Source organism: Rhinolophus sinicus, linkage group LG03 (genome assembly GCF_036562045.2).
Source record: "Rhinolophus sinicus isolate RSC01 linkage group LG03, ASM3656204v1, whole genome shotgun sequence".
NCBI lineage: Eukaryota > Metazoa > Chordata > Mammalia > Chiroptera > Rhinolophidae > Rhinolophus > Rhinolophus sinicus.
In genome coordinates this window covers 79,140,755-79,157,708 of record NC_133753.1, presented here as the reverse complement: position 1 = coordinate 79,157,708, position 16,954 = coordinate 79,140,755, and the positions used below count along the sequence as shown (strand labels likewise).

Sequence of the window (16,954 nt, the reverse complement as noted above, 5' to 3'; positions counted from 1 at the left end):
TATGCTTTAAGAGCAGAAACATTAGAAAACAGATGCTTTGTCAGCTTAATTTACATAATGCCATCGAGTTGCAGCTGTAAGCATGCTCAATCATTTCCTAATGTCTCATCAAAGTATCAGATTCTTTTTTTTTTTTTACCTCAGCTAGTTTTATTAAAAGAAAGTAAATGCTACATGCCTGCCTAATATCAGCCACCACAAACCTCCTATGTTATTCTTATGTTATTCGAATCCATCATTGGCTCAGAAGGATACTTCTTTTATTAACTTTTTAAAAATTGACTCTCAAAAAAAAATTGATTCTCTTGAAATATTAACATTACTCTGAAATATTGGCTTTTTGTATCTAAATGTACTGAATTAAGCAGGCTCAAAAGGCTCCAATTTTAATTTCTTCTTGGCATTTTAAACTCAGATTCAGGTAAGTAATAAGCAAGATTTTCAGGTTACTATATAATGCAATTTCTCAAGGTTACAATCAGGTTAAACTCTTGCTGGTTGGAACCTGTCACAAGGATTAAAAGCTACGATTTAAGAAAAAATGAAGAGGAAAAACTCACTGTTAAATCAAGAATGAATAATAACAACCGAAATAGATTAAATTCATAAGTGCTTTTCAGTTCTCCATTAGCCTTAAACCAGTTATTGGTATATTCCTTGAAACATGGATACAGATTTTATAATTTTAAAAAATGAGCTGGGTGTTCTTGTCTTCTCTTTCAGAAGTAGTGTGGCATGGAAAGAACAACGAATGGGGAGGCCTGCATTCATGCTCCTCTCGAGAACCAACTAACTAACTCTGGGTCCATGAGGTATAATTAAACTTCTCTATGCCTGGAATTCTAAAATGAGGGTTTATAATGATCTCTACAGTCTACCACTAGAACAGTAACATTCAGAACCGCCCTATACAGTACCATGTGCTAACTAAGGTCTATGCTAAGTACTGTATGTACAATCTCATTTAACTGCCACAGTGACTGATGAGATGGGTCAAAAAACACTGAGGCTGGGGCCGGCCCAGTGGCTCAGACGGTTAGAGCTCCATGCTCCTAACTCCGAAGGCTGCCGGTTCGATTCCCACATGGGCCAGTGGGCTCTCAACCACAAGGTTGCCAGTTCAATTCCTTGAGTTCTGCAAGGGATGGTGGGCAGCGCCCCCCGCAACTAAGATTGAACACGGCACCTTGAGCTGAGCTGCCACTGAGCTCCCGGATGGTCCAGTTGGTTGGAATGCGTCCTCTCAACCACAAGGTTGTCGGTTTGACTCCCGCAAGGGATGGTGGGCTGTGCCCCCTGCAACTAGAAAATGGCAACTGGACCTGGAGCTGAGCTGCGCCCTCCACAACTAAGATTGAAAGGACAACAACTTGACTTGGAAAAAAAAAAAAAAAGGCCTGAACGTACACACTGTGGGAAAAAAAAAAAAGGCCTGAATGTACACACTGTTCCCCAATAAAGTCCTGTTCCCCTTCCCCAATTAAAAAAAAAAATCTTTTAAAAAAACAAAAAAACACTGAGGCTAAATTATTTGTTCAAAGTCACAAAGTTAGTAAATAACAGCAAAAATTCAAACCAGCTGGGTTACTGGTTTGTATGTGGAAGTCACTAAACAAGATGACAAGTAAATGACCTAGAGGATTTTGTTCATGGAACCAGGTGGCCTGGAACAATAGATGGGTCAACACGGTTTAGTGGGGTGATTTAACACAGTAATTAAGAGCACACTTATAAGGGAAGACCTGATTTGCACCATCTTCACCCCTCACTGAGCCTACAGGAGCCCTTCTCCTGGCCATGGATGTCCCGTTCCCCATAACACCCTCAGTTATACCTCTCTCGACTGTCAACAGAATCTATGGCCTCTTAACTCTGCCCCATTTTTCAATCCATCAGTTTCCTGTCTTCACTTGCCCAACTAGATAATCAGAACCCCAAAGAGGATAAAAATTTAAAGGAGACTCCTCTTATTCCCTGGAATCTCAACATTACTAAACTTCAAATTTGGATAATCCACAGAAATAGCAATTAAGAACGTGGACTCTAGACAACAGACTGCTTGTGACAGGATCCAAGGGGCCCACTAAACAGATGGATAGCCTTATGCAAGTTATTTAATCTCTGTACTACAGTTTCCTCAACTGGAAAATGGGGAAAATAACGTTATCTACCTCACAGAGTTGCTGTGAGGGTTACATCAGTTTAATTCGTGTAAATCGCATAGAATAGCATTCTAATTTAAAGCATATCTGGACTTCTGAGGGATCCTGGAGAAAGACACAAATAAGCATACATCTCCAGTCTCTGAGATTTAATTATGGCTGAGATGAAGAATGCTGCCTACCCAGTCTTCTACAGGTTATCACTGAAGAAAAGTCAGGTTTGAAAAATGGAAAGATAACTCAATTATGAAGAAAGTCACATATGATATGTCATGTGCAAATTAGTTAATATATGTTCCCAGAAAGAATTCAGACAGCATTTTGTAAGGCCTTCAAAGCCAATAATGAAAGATTCTTTAAATACATCAAAAATATTGGACTTCCCAGAGTCGAGTGAGACTGCCTGATGACCACAGAGAAAAAACTATGCCCAAGGATGAATGGAGAGAATAAATGTGCCACTTGCCTCTATTTTCACTTAAGATTACCTATTTCTAAATTGTTTTTTAAGGCAGGTAGGCTTGAGGGACTAAGTAAAATAGGATTTGGGGAGTCCAACAGACAAACTAGATGCTGAGAAAGCTCCAAGACAGATATCATGAAAACATGAGTTTTAAAGGCATTCAAGGGTGAAGGTGTGGAGCTCCTGGTTCAAATAGATAACTTACTGCCATAAATGGTTACTCTGCCAGAAAAATAATAAACCACAATCTGATCCTCATCGCTAAGAACAACTTGTATGATCTTTGGTAATAAAAATGGAAAATGGAAAGAAAACATTGATAAGAAAAATCAATTTTGGGTTCTAAGATCACCTAATTTTTCTTAGAAGACAATATAATCATTAGCCCTAACAAATAATGCTAAAAGTTCAAGACCACAGTAGGATTTTTTTTGTGTGTTTTTTGCTGTTAACCAGCAGGAAAAATAAACCACAGGAAAAGCAAAATTTCTCTTTTTTATAAAATAAGTAACTATTTGCAAGGATGAATTAGTTATAGGATTTTCTGAATTATTTATAAGGAAAAAAATAGCTTCAGTGACCAGCATTAGGCTTTCATATACGTGTTTGTTGCCAGGTCAACTGCAGCACAGACAGATAGCTGTTCACCAAAACCCAAGTGTCATCTTCCTTGGCACACAGCTAACCTACATTTCTTGGGATCCTTGAAAACGGTGATGAGCGGTCATATGACTGAGTTTGAGTTAGTGGGATGTGAGGAGAGGTATGTGCACCACAACCAGGCCTGGGCCATGAACATCTCCCACGCACAAGCCTCTGTGCTGTCTTTCTATTCTGCATGGCTCAGTGAGGATGGCCCCAAAGGTGACCTTAGAAGCCACGTTTCAAAATGGCAGAGGATCCAACAGCCTAAGTGACTTTTATGCAAGAAGGTCACCCTACTCACCTATTCACCTACTAGCACTATTACCTGAGCACAAAATAAATTTCTATTGCATTTGTATCACTATGTATTTTGAGGTCCATTTGTAACAGCAATTATCCTACATTAAATAATGCAGATTTTATATAATCCAGAATTTTAGACTCTAGTTGCTAGAAGTTGCTAGAATTTTAGACTCTAACTCTAGCAACTTAAGTAATCTATATGAAGAGAACAGTTTAGGTTCAACTAATAATATATTCAAGGAATAAGGAAATTTCAAAAATAATATTCATCTAAGTTTTTAAAAATTTGTTGTTAAAATTCATATTAGCAAATAAAGAGACTAGTCAAAATACCTAGGTCAAATTATAAACACCTATGACTTATAAATTTATCTATTTCCTGATAATATTCTAAAAGTAATTATAACGAGCAACATTAATTATATGATATGGTATTGACATCGAATGTTTAGATTGTGCCAAACACTGTACTAAGCCCCTTACGTGCATTATCTCATTTATTTTTCACCTCATCTCTCTGAGGGAAATACTACCGTAATTCCCATAATATGAATGAGAACACTGAGGCAAAAATTAAGTAACTTGCTCAGGTCATACAACTACCAAGTGACAGATCTGGGGTTTGAACTCTAGCATTCAGACTCCTGAGCTCACCCCTCTTTACTATTATGTAAAAATGCCTCTGTAAGTAGGACCCTATTGCCTCAAAATTATAATAAAATTTCTGAAGTCATTTAATTTACAACCATAAAAGAGGTTATATACCTAAAGAATATAACTCTCTAAGTGCTAAACAAAAATCTGTGTATAACAGGCTACAAATATACAGATAAATAATAAATCTGGTTCTGTGAGAAGATGATCACACCCATCATGTGATGTGAATAGCACTAAAAAGGCCAACACCAAGTCATTTTCTCTACCAGTCTCTTCCCTGCCAGCCAGTTTTAAATCACAACCCTCAAAGAGCAAGGGCAGGGATCTGCGGGAATCTAACGTCTAATTTCTAGTTCACTGCTATCCTGAGCGAAAAAGTACCTCTTGGAAGATTTATTAAGGGCAGCATAACTCTCAAAATCCCTTTGATTTCTGCCTTTTTTCTAACCTACCTACCCTATGTAATCAATTGCCAAGCCTGTCAATCAATCTTTCCTTCGAAATGTCAATTACATTTATTGCTCTTTCTATTTTCATTGCTGTTATTCTAGATCAAACCCTTACTGCCTATCACCTACACCAGTGTTTTTCCAATTAAAACTGTCTTGTGACAAGGGAACTATTTTATATCTTGATCCAATAGAAACACATACATATATGTGTTTATAACTGAGACTAAATATTTATGACATGACACTTTCTCTTCCTAAGAGCAATTTGCCCTGATACTGTTTAAAAACTTTGTTTATATCTCTCACTGTATTGATTTTGTGACTCATGGTGAGGCACACGTGCCGTGAGAATAACTGACCATTGCAAATGTTCCACACTCTCTTGGCTCCTATCCTCTATATTCATCCTCATCAAATTAAATCCTTTTAAAGCTCCATGCTAATTTTGTCTATTGCCTATGCAGCATTCTTTATGGACTCCTCTAAGAATCTCAAGAAGAAAGTCCAAATTCCTTAGCCCCAGTGTTTAAAGCTCGACCAAACCTGGGCTTAGCATAGACACAGCCAAACGTATTACTTCAACTTTAGACAGACTGAACAACCCTGAACACAACTTGTGATTTCCTGGTTCTTTCCAGACTGAATTCTGTCCCTTCCCCACCCCCAATAAGCCTATGAAAATTCTACTGCACTCATTCATTCAGTATATGTTTGGTGAGCAGCTATATATACTAGGCAGAGGGAAGTAAGCGGTTCCTACACTCACAGAGCTTACGTATGGCACTTTAAATGTGGAAGTGCTCACAAATATCACCATGGTTACAAAAGGGAAATAGAGTGCCACTGGATCATACACTAGAATGATCTTACTGCTTTAACAGGGTCAGGGCAAGTCTCCCCGGGAAAGAGCCGTTTGAACTCAGTACCAAAGGATAAAAAGGAGCTACCAGGTGAGAAGGAAGGGTAAAGGTTCCTCAGGTGGGGAAACCACATGCTGAGGGCCACGAGGAGAGAAACTGCATGAAAATCTCAAAGAAGTGGGAGACAACTAACTTGGCTGTGGCAGAGAGAATTCAAGGCAGTGTGGTCTGTGACCTGGGGACAAAGGGAATAGCAGACTGTGGATGGCAGTACATTCCAGGTCAAAGGTCAGTGTAATAAGAATTTATCATATACCTGCTACCTGCCAGGTAACTGAGCATTGAAGGATGTCTAAAGCATGTGTTCTTGGCCTCTAGGAACTCCCATGCTTCTGTGAGGAATGACAGGTAAACCTGTAGTGGGATGAGAGTCAAACTAGATTTATGCTCAAGTAGTTCAGAGAAAGAATTATTCGCCTTTTGTGGCAGTTTGGAAAAAGCTTCCTAGAGGAAGTAATGCCTGAGCAAAGATTTGGAACATGCATATGAGTTCCCAAGCTGAAAATGGCGTATCAGGCAAGGGACCAGCATGTGTAAAATTACAGGGACATGAAAAAAATCATGGCTTTTCCATGAAAGCCCTGCTTGATGGCCGAGAGAAGGAAGTATTCTCATGTTCCTCAGAATTCAGGGCCTCTTCACTATAATGGGGTTAGTCTACAGGATGATAAGGTACTTGAAGAAAAAGGATTCATCCTCCTTTTTCTTTTTTAATCACCAGTGGAGCTTATCACAGTACTTTGCTTAAAGAAGGCACTCAGTAGCAGCAAGCATGTATTTGTAGAATAACTATTTATTGAATTAAAATTAACTAAGTGATCCCTTATATACAGATGGAATAAGAGAGGAAATATATTTTAATATACTTTTCAGGAGCTGGGAAGGAGGAAATTACCTAAGAAGGAAAGACTGGATAGTAAAATCCCTCTAACTCTAAAAGTTCAAATGGTAGTGAAAGGGCTTCAAATTAGGTGCCTGGGCCTGCCTTGTGAAAACAAAAAACAAAACAAAAAAAACAGCAACAAAAATGAGTAAGAATGACACAACACATAAAGTACTCATTATTAAAAATGTGTAAGATTGAAGATTTTAATGTTTTTAAAATAGTCTATCTACAAATACTGAGATTAATCAAGGATTTGGCAGAGTTGATATCATTCAGGCAGCGAACAGAGAATTTAATAGTTCATCTCTTCTCTTTCCCCTATCTGAGCCTTGAGTTTTAACAAATAAATTAACTTCAAAATGTTCTTGTAGACATTACTAAACTCTGTCCATACCAATGAATTCCAATGACGCCATTGTTTCCATGGTAACTAATGCACTTCAAAAGGGGAAAAAATAGCAAAACTAAAAACCAGGAAAAAAATGGAATAAAGTGGTATAAACAAAGCCTAACATTTTTCCTTTGCATTTATGGAACACTTTCTAATTTCAGATGCCTTACCATTAGTTACACTCTCAGGCTCTTAAGTGCCAGAGTCATCAAATCCACACCCCATTCAAAGCCGGGACTGCCTTTACAATGTAGCTGCCCCATGGCTGTCCGACTGCTTACACAGCTCATTGCTGGGAGGTGCTCACTTTCACTCGCGAATATTACTGAGCTTGTTCTACAGGTTTAAGAGATGATTAAGGCATTCTTTCTTTTAAAATTTTTGCTGTTTACAGGGCAAATAATTAAAATACAGGAGTGAAAAAGGAGCTGTACAATGAAGATACAGGACAAAGTCAAAAAAAGCCACCTTAGAGGAATTATGCATTTCCAGTGACTTTCATTTCCACTCCACTTCAGCCCCACACATCTGTGACCAAGCACATGGACCTGGTCATGGCCCAGAACTACTCCAGTTCCTCAAATTTAAACTCCAGCATCAACTTTCTGATCATAGACAGCTCTTTCAGCCCCTAACCCATCCTGCACTAGTCCTAGGAGCCTTGTGCAGCCCAAGACCCTTCCCTTGGAATACTTCCTCACGGTATTTCCTTGCTGATATCCTCAACCTTTATCCTTCAGTGGCATTCACCTGGCAATAGCCTAACCTGGACTTGGTGACATCCAACCTTCTCCCCCACCCTTATGTTCCATAAGGATTCTCTGTCCTACAGTCTGGAGAAGAATCTGTCAGGACAGTTATGAGATTATTTGACTCTTTACTTATAGGGCAGTAAGTGTCAAGGCTGCAGGTAAGTGAAAACAACATAAGGACTGAATCTGGCAACTATGGCCATTAGACCCCCAACTAGCAAAGTGCATGTAGGACCTGCTCCATAGCCATAGTCACCTCAAGTGACAGCATCCGGTAAAATGGTCTCTTGTTATACATAATGATTATTTACAGAGCAGGGTTTAACAAAAAGCTCTTGCTTCTGTTCCCTTGAAAATTTTTCCCTCAAGGATTTCCTGACGCTTTTGAGCAACCTGGATGTATGCCTCCACCCTTAGCTTTAAGAACGAGCAGTTAAGCATTCACTTGTACGCTGAAAGCATGGCCGTTATGCTGACCTTGAAGTGGCAGTAACAGGTCATTGGCCCTGTTATCTAATTTCTACCAGACAAAAGGATTATGGATGACTTGTTCTCATACTTTTTGGTAGATAACCCTCTCTTTAACTATTTGCTGATTGATATTTTAAAATCCCGTATCAGTAACCTTATTTAATTATCCGGGTAGGCATAACTTGTATCTGTTTCTCTTGGAGGGCATAATAGGAAGTCACATTGCTTATACTAAGTGCTTCATTGAGACGGTTTTCTGTCCTAGGCAGGCCTTTCATTACCATTGCTTTACAATTTTTCCAAGCTACAATTCACAAGATAGAACCCCTTGGGGGTTTTATCACTCATCCACATACAAAAGCGCTCCCCAACACACTTTCTGATCACAATTGTACCCCTGCTAGTGAGAAAACGCTCAGATCACTGGGAAGCTGAGCAGACGGCCTCATCCTTATCAGGCTCTTCAATTTTCATAAGAGCATGTGATCCAGTCAGAGCTCCGTGGCTTGTTAGTGCATGCAGCTCTGCACGAACCGGCAAGCGAGAAGAGGTACTTGTCGAAGAGGATCATCTCAGCTCCACTATTCCACTATTTCCTACTTTGCAGAAGCTCTCCTGAGAGAAAAACGCTTATGAAAGCTTCCCTGAGAGCCCATTTATTCTAATACGTCACTGGATCTTAGGCCATGCCGTAGTCTCATTGAAGAATGTAATGAAAGTTATGAATTCTCTCCATACCAAACAAACACAGAGTGAACACACAATTTGGGGGGAAAGAGGAGGGAGAGAGAATCATGAGACCCCTGAAGTTAATCCATGGACTGAAGTCTAAAAAGCTCTGCTCTATAAGCTCTAAAATCTACCCCTAAACGAAGTAAGCAAGGCCATGAGAGAGCCACAGAGATGGAAGCATCACATGGGCTTTGCACTGAAATGCTTGTTCTACGCTGCCCACTTGCACAAGTCCACTTGCTTTTGTTGAGACACACTAGGAGGAAGAACCTCTATTTGTGGTAAAGAAGGTGACGGGGGTGTGCTTATATATACAGGGTTTCTTGGTTTCTGAGAATCTATGGAAGACTTATGCCTCTCTCGTCTCAGCTCTGCTTCTCTTGAGCATCAAGCTCTTTTTAACCTTGTGGAAATGAGCAACTTGATAATAGTCCTACGTTTCCCTATGGCTGCTAGAAAATTAATGGCACACTTCTAGAATGGATTTAAGTCCCTTCATGGCATGCAATTTGTTTACAGATTTCACTTTTGATTCCATGTGATTTGAATTGTCCTTTGTCTTATTTTATTGTATTTTTAATTCGTTCTATTTTGCTATATTGTATAGAAAATCCTTAGATACTTTTTAGAAGACAGTGAGCTATAGATGAGTTAAATTGTAGGGGATAGAAGGAAAAAAGGTCATATTTTCCACTTTTTTCCCCCACTGGTGATCTATTTAAGTGTATCTATCTAAATAATTTTCCTAAAATACTCTTGTAATTTATTTGGGAGAGGGGTCAGTGAGAGCTGCAAGTATCTGAGAGAGGTGGTAGTTGTTCAGAAAACTCATACCTGAAGGATTGTTTAGAATTCTTCTTGATTAATACAACGTGTATACATGTTTGCACCTACATATATATGTGTTTTTAAAGTAAGCATAAAGATGAAGTAGGATTTTCACACAGATTTCTGCATAGAACTGAAACTTAGATTGTATTTCTCAAAAACTTGCTTCTTCAGTTAGAAGTGTCTTGTATTTTTGCAACAGTGACACATCATGCTTACAGGTACGTGGACTTTACGAAACATCTCAGCGCCCTTGTGTGCATCCATCAGTGCAATGTCCTGGGGCGTGGAGACAATCACAGCACCTAACCAAAAGAAAACAAAGGACAGCAAAATGACGCTATCATTTAACTCTCTATGGAAAGATTCCTTCTAAAATTACGTTGCTTACAAACTAAGACTCTCACATTAGCTAGTTAGGTATACATTTTACACACGTGAATGGGAGAAATGGGGAAATGTCTACTTTGCCTTGGCATATTTCTGACTCCTCACTTCTAAAGTTACAATTGACTGAGCAGTGATTCAAGATCACAACTCTATCATCAGAACCTCCTCCATCAGACAACATGCTAGTTGGGAGATGCATAGGCAGGCCTTACTTTCAAGAAGCTAATATTCTATCTGGGAAGACCAAACAATGAAGGATTACAACACAGTGTGCTAAGCATTATAACAGAGGTATGTCTAAGGTGGTATGGAGTTATAAAGGAGAAATAAAGAAAAAGTTAACTAATTCAGTCTGGGGGAGAGAATGGGGAAGGTGATAGTGGATGGGGTAAGGAAGTGGGAGATGAGGAGACAACAGGGGAAAGTTTCCAGAAACAGGTGATTCCTGAGTTCGGTCCTAACGGTTTGTATTGTAGAAAACTCACTAGTGTGGAACACACTGTGGAGAATAGCTTAGTGGGGGCAAAACCAGGCTCTGTGGCAGAAAGTCAGATGCAAATGAGTGGTGGCTTGAACTAAGGCAGGACTGAAAGCAGGTGAAGATGGAGGCTTTCCTGGGTCTGCACTATTACTGTGGAAATCAGATGGCTCTATGATATAGTGTTTTGAGACAAAGTGCAGTGCAATTTTTTATTTAAGGGAAAACACCAGAGGCCTGGCTATGACTTGCAGAGGATGTGAATTTCTTACATTTTGTGGTTTCTTCTAGATGATAACGTGAAAAGCAATTAGCATGAACATATTCTAGATCACCTGGAGAACCATCATCTTATAAATACACACTGCCATGACTTTCAGAGCCCCAAGCCATCAAATTGGTACCAAGTGGCAATACTTCATCATAGCTAATGGAAACAGAGGTAGGATTAACCATAAGTAACTGAGTGCACCAAGTGAAGGTCAAAGGAAACTACAGAGTTATGTCTGAAGATGTCAGAATAGGGAAAATTGGCAGCAGAACCAAGTTAGCACACAGCACATGGCAATACAAGCACGCCAAACTCAAGTGTGCAATAGCTGCAAATTCCTCTTGCAATAGGTATTTTCATTTCAGCAAAAACTTCATCTTTCACATTAAATGAATATAATTAATTTGAATATTATTGATTTTGTAAGTTTTACTTGTATTTAATTTGTAATTTTTTTAAGTTTTACAAAATTACATAAGAGCTATAAGCTTATGGAATTCATGTTTACACCGAGTTAAGTAGTCTTATAACAAAAATAAGTTATAAGATGGGATTTGGGAAAGAAAATGTTTCCTTTAGAAGGAGGCTCTATTCATTACTCACGTTAGAGAAATACTAGCTTTGGAATTCAAACAGAAGCAGAATTCAAATTTTTACTCCATAGCCAATTACCTGTGTGACTAGGGTAATCACTTAATGTCTCTAAGATTCAGTTTCTTCATCTACAAAATGGCATAGTAACACTTAGGTCACAGGGTGAAACAATGAAATGAACTGAAGTACATAAAATGCTTGACACGATGCATAGACACAGAGTAAACATTCAATAAATGGTAGCTGTTGTTACTAATATCATTACCTTTATTACTGGTATTAATAAAATGTCTTACAAGTTGCTGGGAAGGTCATTTTCATATTTGCCATCAGACAGCTCATCCTACTTTCCAAATTGTTCCATGGACCACTGCATCCTTCTATTTTGATTTACTTTGCCCAAGAAACCAAAAACCAGTCAAAGTTTTCTTTCCTTTCTTTTAAAAAATTGATGGAAGTCACATCTCTACAAAAATTATACTCAGATCTACTCTACACATCCAATATGTTTCCACAATTCGCCACCTTCTAGATTCAGTTGCCAATCTACTTTACTGTGTTTTCATATCCAAGCATTTGGAAAGAATCTAATTCCAATTGTGCCCCCATCTAGCTATGTGGCTAACCTTGGGCAAATAATTCAGAACCACTCTAGGTCTCAGTCTCCTTAACTATAAAATTAATGCAAGGACCAGACGGTCGCCACGGTCTCAGCTAGCTCTGATTATGTGATTTAGCATTCCCTCCAAACGAGTTTCCAAAACTACCCCTGTTCAACATGGCTGCCTCAGTAAACCTATTTGAGCATGAAATACTACCTCCTCCAATAATTATGGCCCCTCAATCTCAAAGCCATTCTTCACATGTAACAGAAACCCCCTTAGCTATTTCCTCCAAATTCTCTCCTTAACTACATACTAGTATGTAAGGGGTTTTCTATAGCATTATTCCTAAAAAGTATCTTTAGCTTTCATATGATATAAACATTTTATTGTTTTAAATACCCTTTCTCTACTATTTGTATTACCACTACACAATGTAGTTTCATGGAAAGTTATGATTTTTCTCATTTTTTTAATCAAACAAAACTAATGATACAATGTATTGCACAAAATAGACACTTAACAAAGGATTAGTGATTTGAACAATTTTCTATTTTCAAATCATCTATTCTAGACTACTCTTATGTGAACTTAGTTGGTAACGCCTTCAACTAGGAGTCAAGAGCTCTGGATTCTGGTTTTGTTGGCTACGCTAATGTACTATATAACCTTGCTCACTAAATCTCAATACATCTCAATTAACTGCTCTATATTATGAACATATTTCCATTGGTCTTATTTCATTTAAAGAGCTGTTCCATTATTTAAAAAAATATATAAAAGTGTTATGAAAATGTTCAGTGACATTATTTTTTTAATGAGATAATACTCCCTTTATTTTTTTTTTTTTTTTGGGGGGGGGAGGGAGGAACAATGTGTTTTCTCCAGGGCCCATCAGCTCCAAATCATTGTCCTTCAATCTAGTTGTGGAGGGCGCAGCTCACTGGCCTATATGGGAATCAAACCAGCAGCAACCTGTTGTTCAGAACTCGCACTCTAACCAACTGAGCCATCCGGCCACCCCTTCAGTGACATTATTTTGGTATCTCTAAGGCCCTAGAGAGAGGGATTAAAATGACTTGGTTTCCTCCGCAGTACTTAATTCTAACACAGTATCACAAATAAGTGTCCATGCCATCTGAGTTTCTTTGTAATCTAAATAGCACCAGTCATACATCATTAACAACAACTTTTTGACAGGGATAATGATTGTTGCGTCCTGCACAACACAAGCAGTGGGGTAAGCGAGGGAGGCGGCAAGGGCTAAATTCTATTACAGAAATAAAGAGACAAGAGACACTGAATGCAAAGAAACCACAGAGGACCAAGGGACTCACAGCCTCAAGGGACTGGAGCCCCGAGTCTGGTCGACGTGGGTATTTATTGTTTTTTTACAATAGGCATCACATGATTCTGGGCAGGGTCTGCAAGACTCTCACACCACTGATACAATTAGCATATTTCCAATACCCAATCATATTGTCCCAAAGCAACCTGTGCATGCTGTCCCCACATGATCAAGGTGCGGTGTGTACAACCCCTGGGGGAGTAGGTTTCTCAGAGCAATTACCTCATGAGTTAAGCGGGAAGCGAGATAAGTTCGCTCAGTTAACGTTCCTTAGCACAATAGGGTGCCGGACATCAGAAGCATGCGTCAGCAGCTTCCAGAAAGCATTGGAGGAGGGGCATCCCTCCTAGTTTCACATTAGCTCATGGGGGTCCCTGGGGTCCCGTCTGGCTTAAGTCGTTCCTCCCTTGAGGAATCTTACTCATCTTTGACCGCAGACCCAGCATACTGGGACCAAGAGAGGAAACCTATAAAACTCAACCCCTAAGAGGGACAACCCCGCAACCCTCTTTCCTTAAGGAAAGGATGGTAGGGACAAACGGTTAGGGTGCTGTGTGACAACAAATGATCATCTTCCATGTCCCATCAAATGCTCACAAAACACGTCAAATTATTCCACTGGAACGACCAGCCACGTTGATAAAGAATTTTTGGTGTAAGATACTTTTTTACTGAAATATATGTTCTTAATTAATGTCTAAGCCCTTAACCACAATGCAATCAAGTCTTTAGGACACTGTTCTGAGGAAAATATTTCTAGCCTTCATTAAAGAACACAAAAACACCCATAAATCACTACCTCTTTTGTTGCACCAAATTTTAGTACATCATGTAAGTAAGCATTCCAGACAGCCCTACAATAACCTTTAGAATTTATGATAAGGAAACAAAGCAAGCAAAAAAATAAACCAAACCTTCAGTAACATTAAATTTAATGATTAATCAATGTGTGAATTACAACCCTGATTTTTAAATTTTAAAGGAATTATATCCATTTTTCTTATTGATATATCTCTTAAAATATGGTCTCCAAATATGACATTTTATCGTTATGATTCTCGGCTTTCTACTTAATAAATTTTAATTTTTCCTCAGGGCTCGTGGAACATGAAGCAATATGAACCAGTCTAGATTTTTTTCCCTTTATAGCAGGAGTGTCCAAACTTTTTTCAACGTTTTTTACCAAAGGCCATATGCGGCAAAATACACAAACAGTGGGGCCACTCACTCGAGGTGAAGTACGTATTGCCTCACCTGGTTTATTTAAGTAAACTAAATATATTTTTGGAATTTGCTGCGGGCCAACTAACAATGGATTGCGGGCCGCAGTTTTGACACCCCTGCTTTAGAGCATCACTGATGATGTCACTTCAGCTTCCTGACGGTTTGTTAGAAAACTTGTACTCCCTCTACTGACCACCAGGAATGTCAGTTGCAACAAAGAGAATGTTTCATTTGCAATAAATGGAATTATTTTCTGGGGATAAAGACACAGTATCATAAATTACCTACACTAAAGTGAATTTTCTATCTATTTTCTAGGGTAAATGTCTAAATTTAAACAACTAAATAATATTGTTTAAATGCTGTTTCCCAAGTTGTAATCTTTCTAAAATATTGTTTAAATGCTGTTTCCCAAGTTGTAATCTTTCTAAAAGATTTTTATCGGCTGAGATTTACTATAAAAGGTTAATTGTCTGTGGATTCTCACAAATATGTAAACACCCTAAAAAAAAAATAATAATTACTGTCGTAACTGCTAATTCTCTTGACTATTAAGAGGAAAATCTATTTATAACTGCATATCTGGATTTGGGTCAGAGTTCAGAGTAGTTAAACATTTAAAACTGAATATTCCAGATGTTAGGCTGATCGTAATTACACCACTGTGGAACTATTCAACTATGCCATTCTCAGTCTCCAGGGCATAAATTGTATATAATTCCCATGCCTAACTGAGAATTTCAGTGTTGCAACCTAATAAATATGTACAACCAAAACTGCTCCTAATTATACCTGGACCAATAATTCCATGCCTTAAAACACGAGCACATCACTGTGAAGTTGACTAAGACATAAAAGAACAAATTAACTGCTGGTCTTAATGTTCACAGTGCTCTAATATTTAGGGCTGCTGATTATCCTTGATTTATTTAAAGATACTTGCACCAAAAGAAAATAATCATTCAACTTCTGTTAGCTTAACATAAATAATACCACATATACAATTAACTATAAAGCAGATTGGCTTTGTTATTTTTCAGCTCTCTCCTGTCTCTCCTCTACAACCCCCAAACTCCCTGAATTATAAACATTATTTGCTGTAAGATCAAGGGATGTCCACTAATATTAATATCAGATTAAGTAAAATATGATTAAAAAGGTAAATTCACTTCAAATGTACCCACAGACAGTGTTTCACCAGGAAATATAAATAATTCTTTCATGAGTCACTGTTTTGAATTCTATGCTCCATTCCAACAGAGAATTTACTATAGTCACAAAGGGGATATGTTTTATTAATTTAAAGATCAACCATTACTTTGCTCACTTTAGAAATGAATTTTGTTACAGGAAATTATGTCAATTGCTGCCCAAAAGAATTATAAAACACAATAATTAGGGGAAACTACAGTATTTCAAAGTCACTGGTGAGACAGAGCATGTGCACTTTGGAAATTTAATTAAGAATTCAAGTTTGTCAAAGGAATCTAGATGAACACCTGCTGTTTAGGGACAAAGATTGGCTCAATAATGGAGTAAACAGGTAATACGCTTCCAATCACTTCACCTTAATGACGTAAACAATGAATTCACCAGGGACACCTGGATTGCCTTTCACTATGGAATCAACCACTGGGGACAAGTGAGAAAATTACCTTCAAAGTACTACATCAAACTTCATACTTGATGGTGAAACCTTGAAAACATTATCTAAGGTTGGAAATGCAAAAAGGATACTGAGACTCTATTTCTACTGAACATTTTATTGGAGAAACTGGGTCACTCAGATACTGTTGGTGGAAATGTAAAATGGCACAGACAAAAAACTAAACATGTAATAACTACGATGTATACGTGAAAATAATATAATGTATGTTAGCTATATTTTAATAAAAATCTTTTAAAAATTTAAAAAGGATTTCAGAGGTTTTAAAGAGCTTGAGCTGGAACCAGCTTTCTCGTGCATTCTCTCTGTCTCTGTCTCTCTCTCTCTCTGTCTCTCTCTCTCTGTCTCTCTCTCTGTCTCTCTCTCTGTCTCTGTCTCTGTCTCTCTCTCTCTGTCTCTCTCTCTGTCTCTCTCTGTCTCTCTCTCTCTCTGTCTCTGTCTCTCTCTGTCTCTCTGTCTCTCTGTCTGTCTCTCTCTCTCTGTCTCTCTCTGTCTCTCTCTGTCTCTCTCTCTGTCTCTCTCTCTCTGTCTCTCTCTCTCTCTGTGTGTGTGTCTCTCTCTCTCTCTGTGTGTGTCTCTCTCTCTCTCTCTCTGTGTCTCTCTCTCTCTCTGTCTGTCTCTCTCTCTCTGTCTCTCTCTCTCTGTGTCTCTTTCTCTCTCTCTGTCTGTCTCTCTGTCTCTGTCTCTCTCTCTGTGTCTCTCTCTGTCTCTCTCTCTCT

The 16,954-nt window shown here is 38.5% G+C and overlaps 1 protein-coding gene across 3 annotated transcripts in view; it reads right to left on the bottom strand.

The window, feature by feature from the left end:
- Positions 1-16,954, bottom strand: part of NUBPL (NUBP iron-sulfur cluster assembly factor, mitochondrial) — a 196,146-nt gene that overhangs the window by 27,997 nt on the left and 151,195 nt on the right. For 2 of the 3 annotated variants that reach the window (XM_019754548.2, XM_019754547.2), the window contains exon 8: positions 9,882-9,967. The exons of the other annotated variant lie outside the window; for it this stretch is intronic. In XM_019754548.2, the coding sequence (XP_019610107.2) occupies positions 9,882-9,967 (86 nt within the window). The remainder of the gene's footprint in view (positions 1-9,881; positions 9,968-16,954) is intronic. 3 annotated transcript variants of the gene reach the window in all.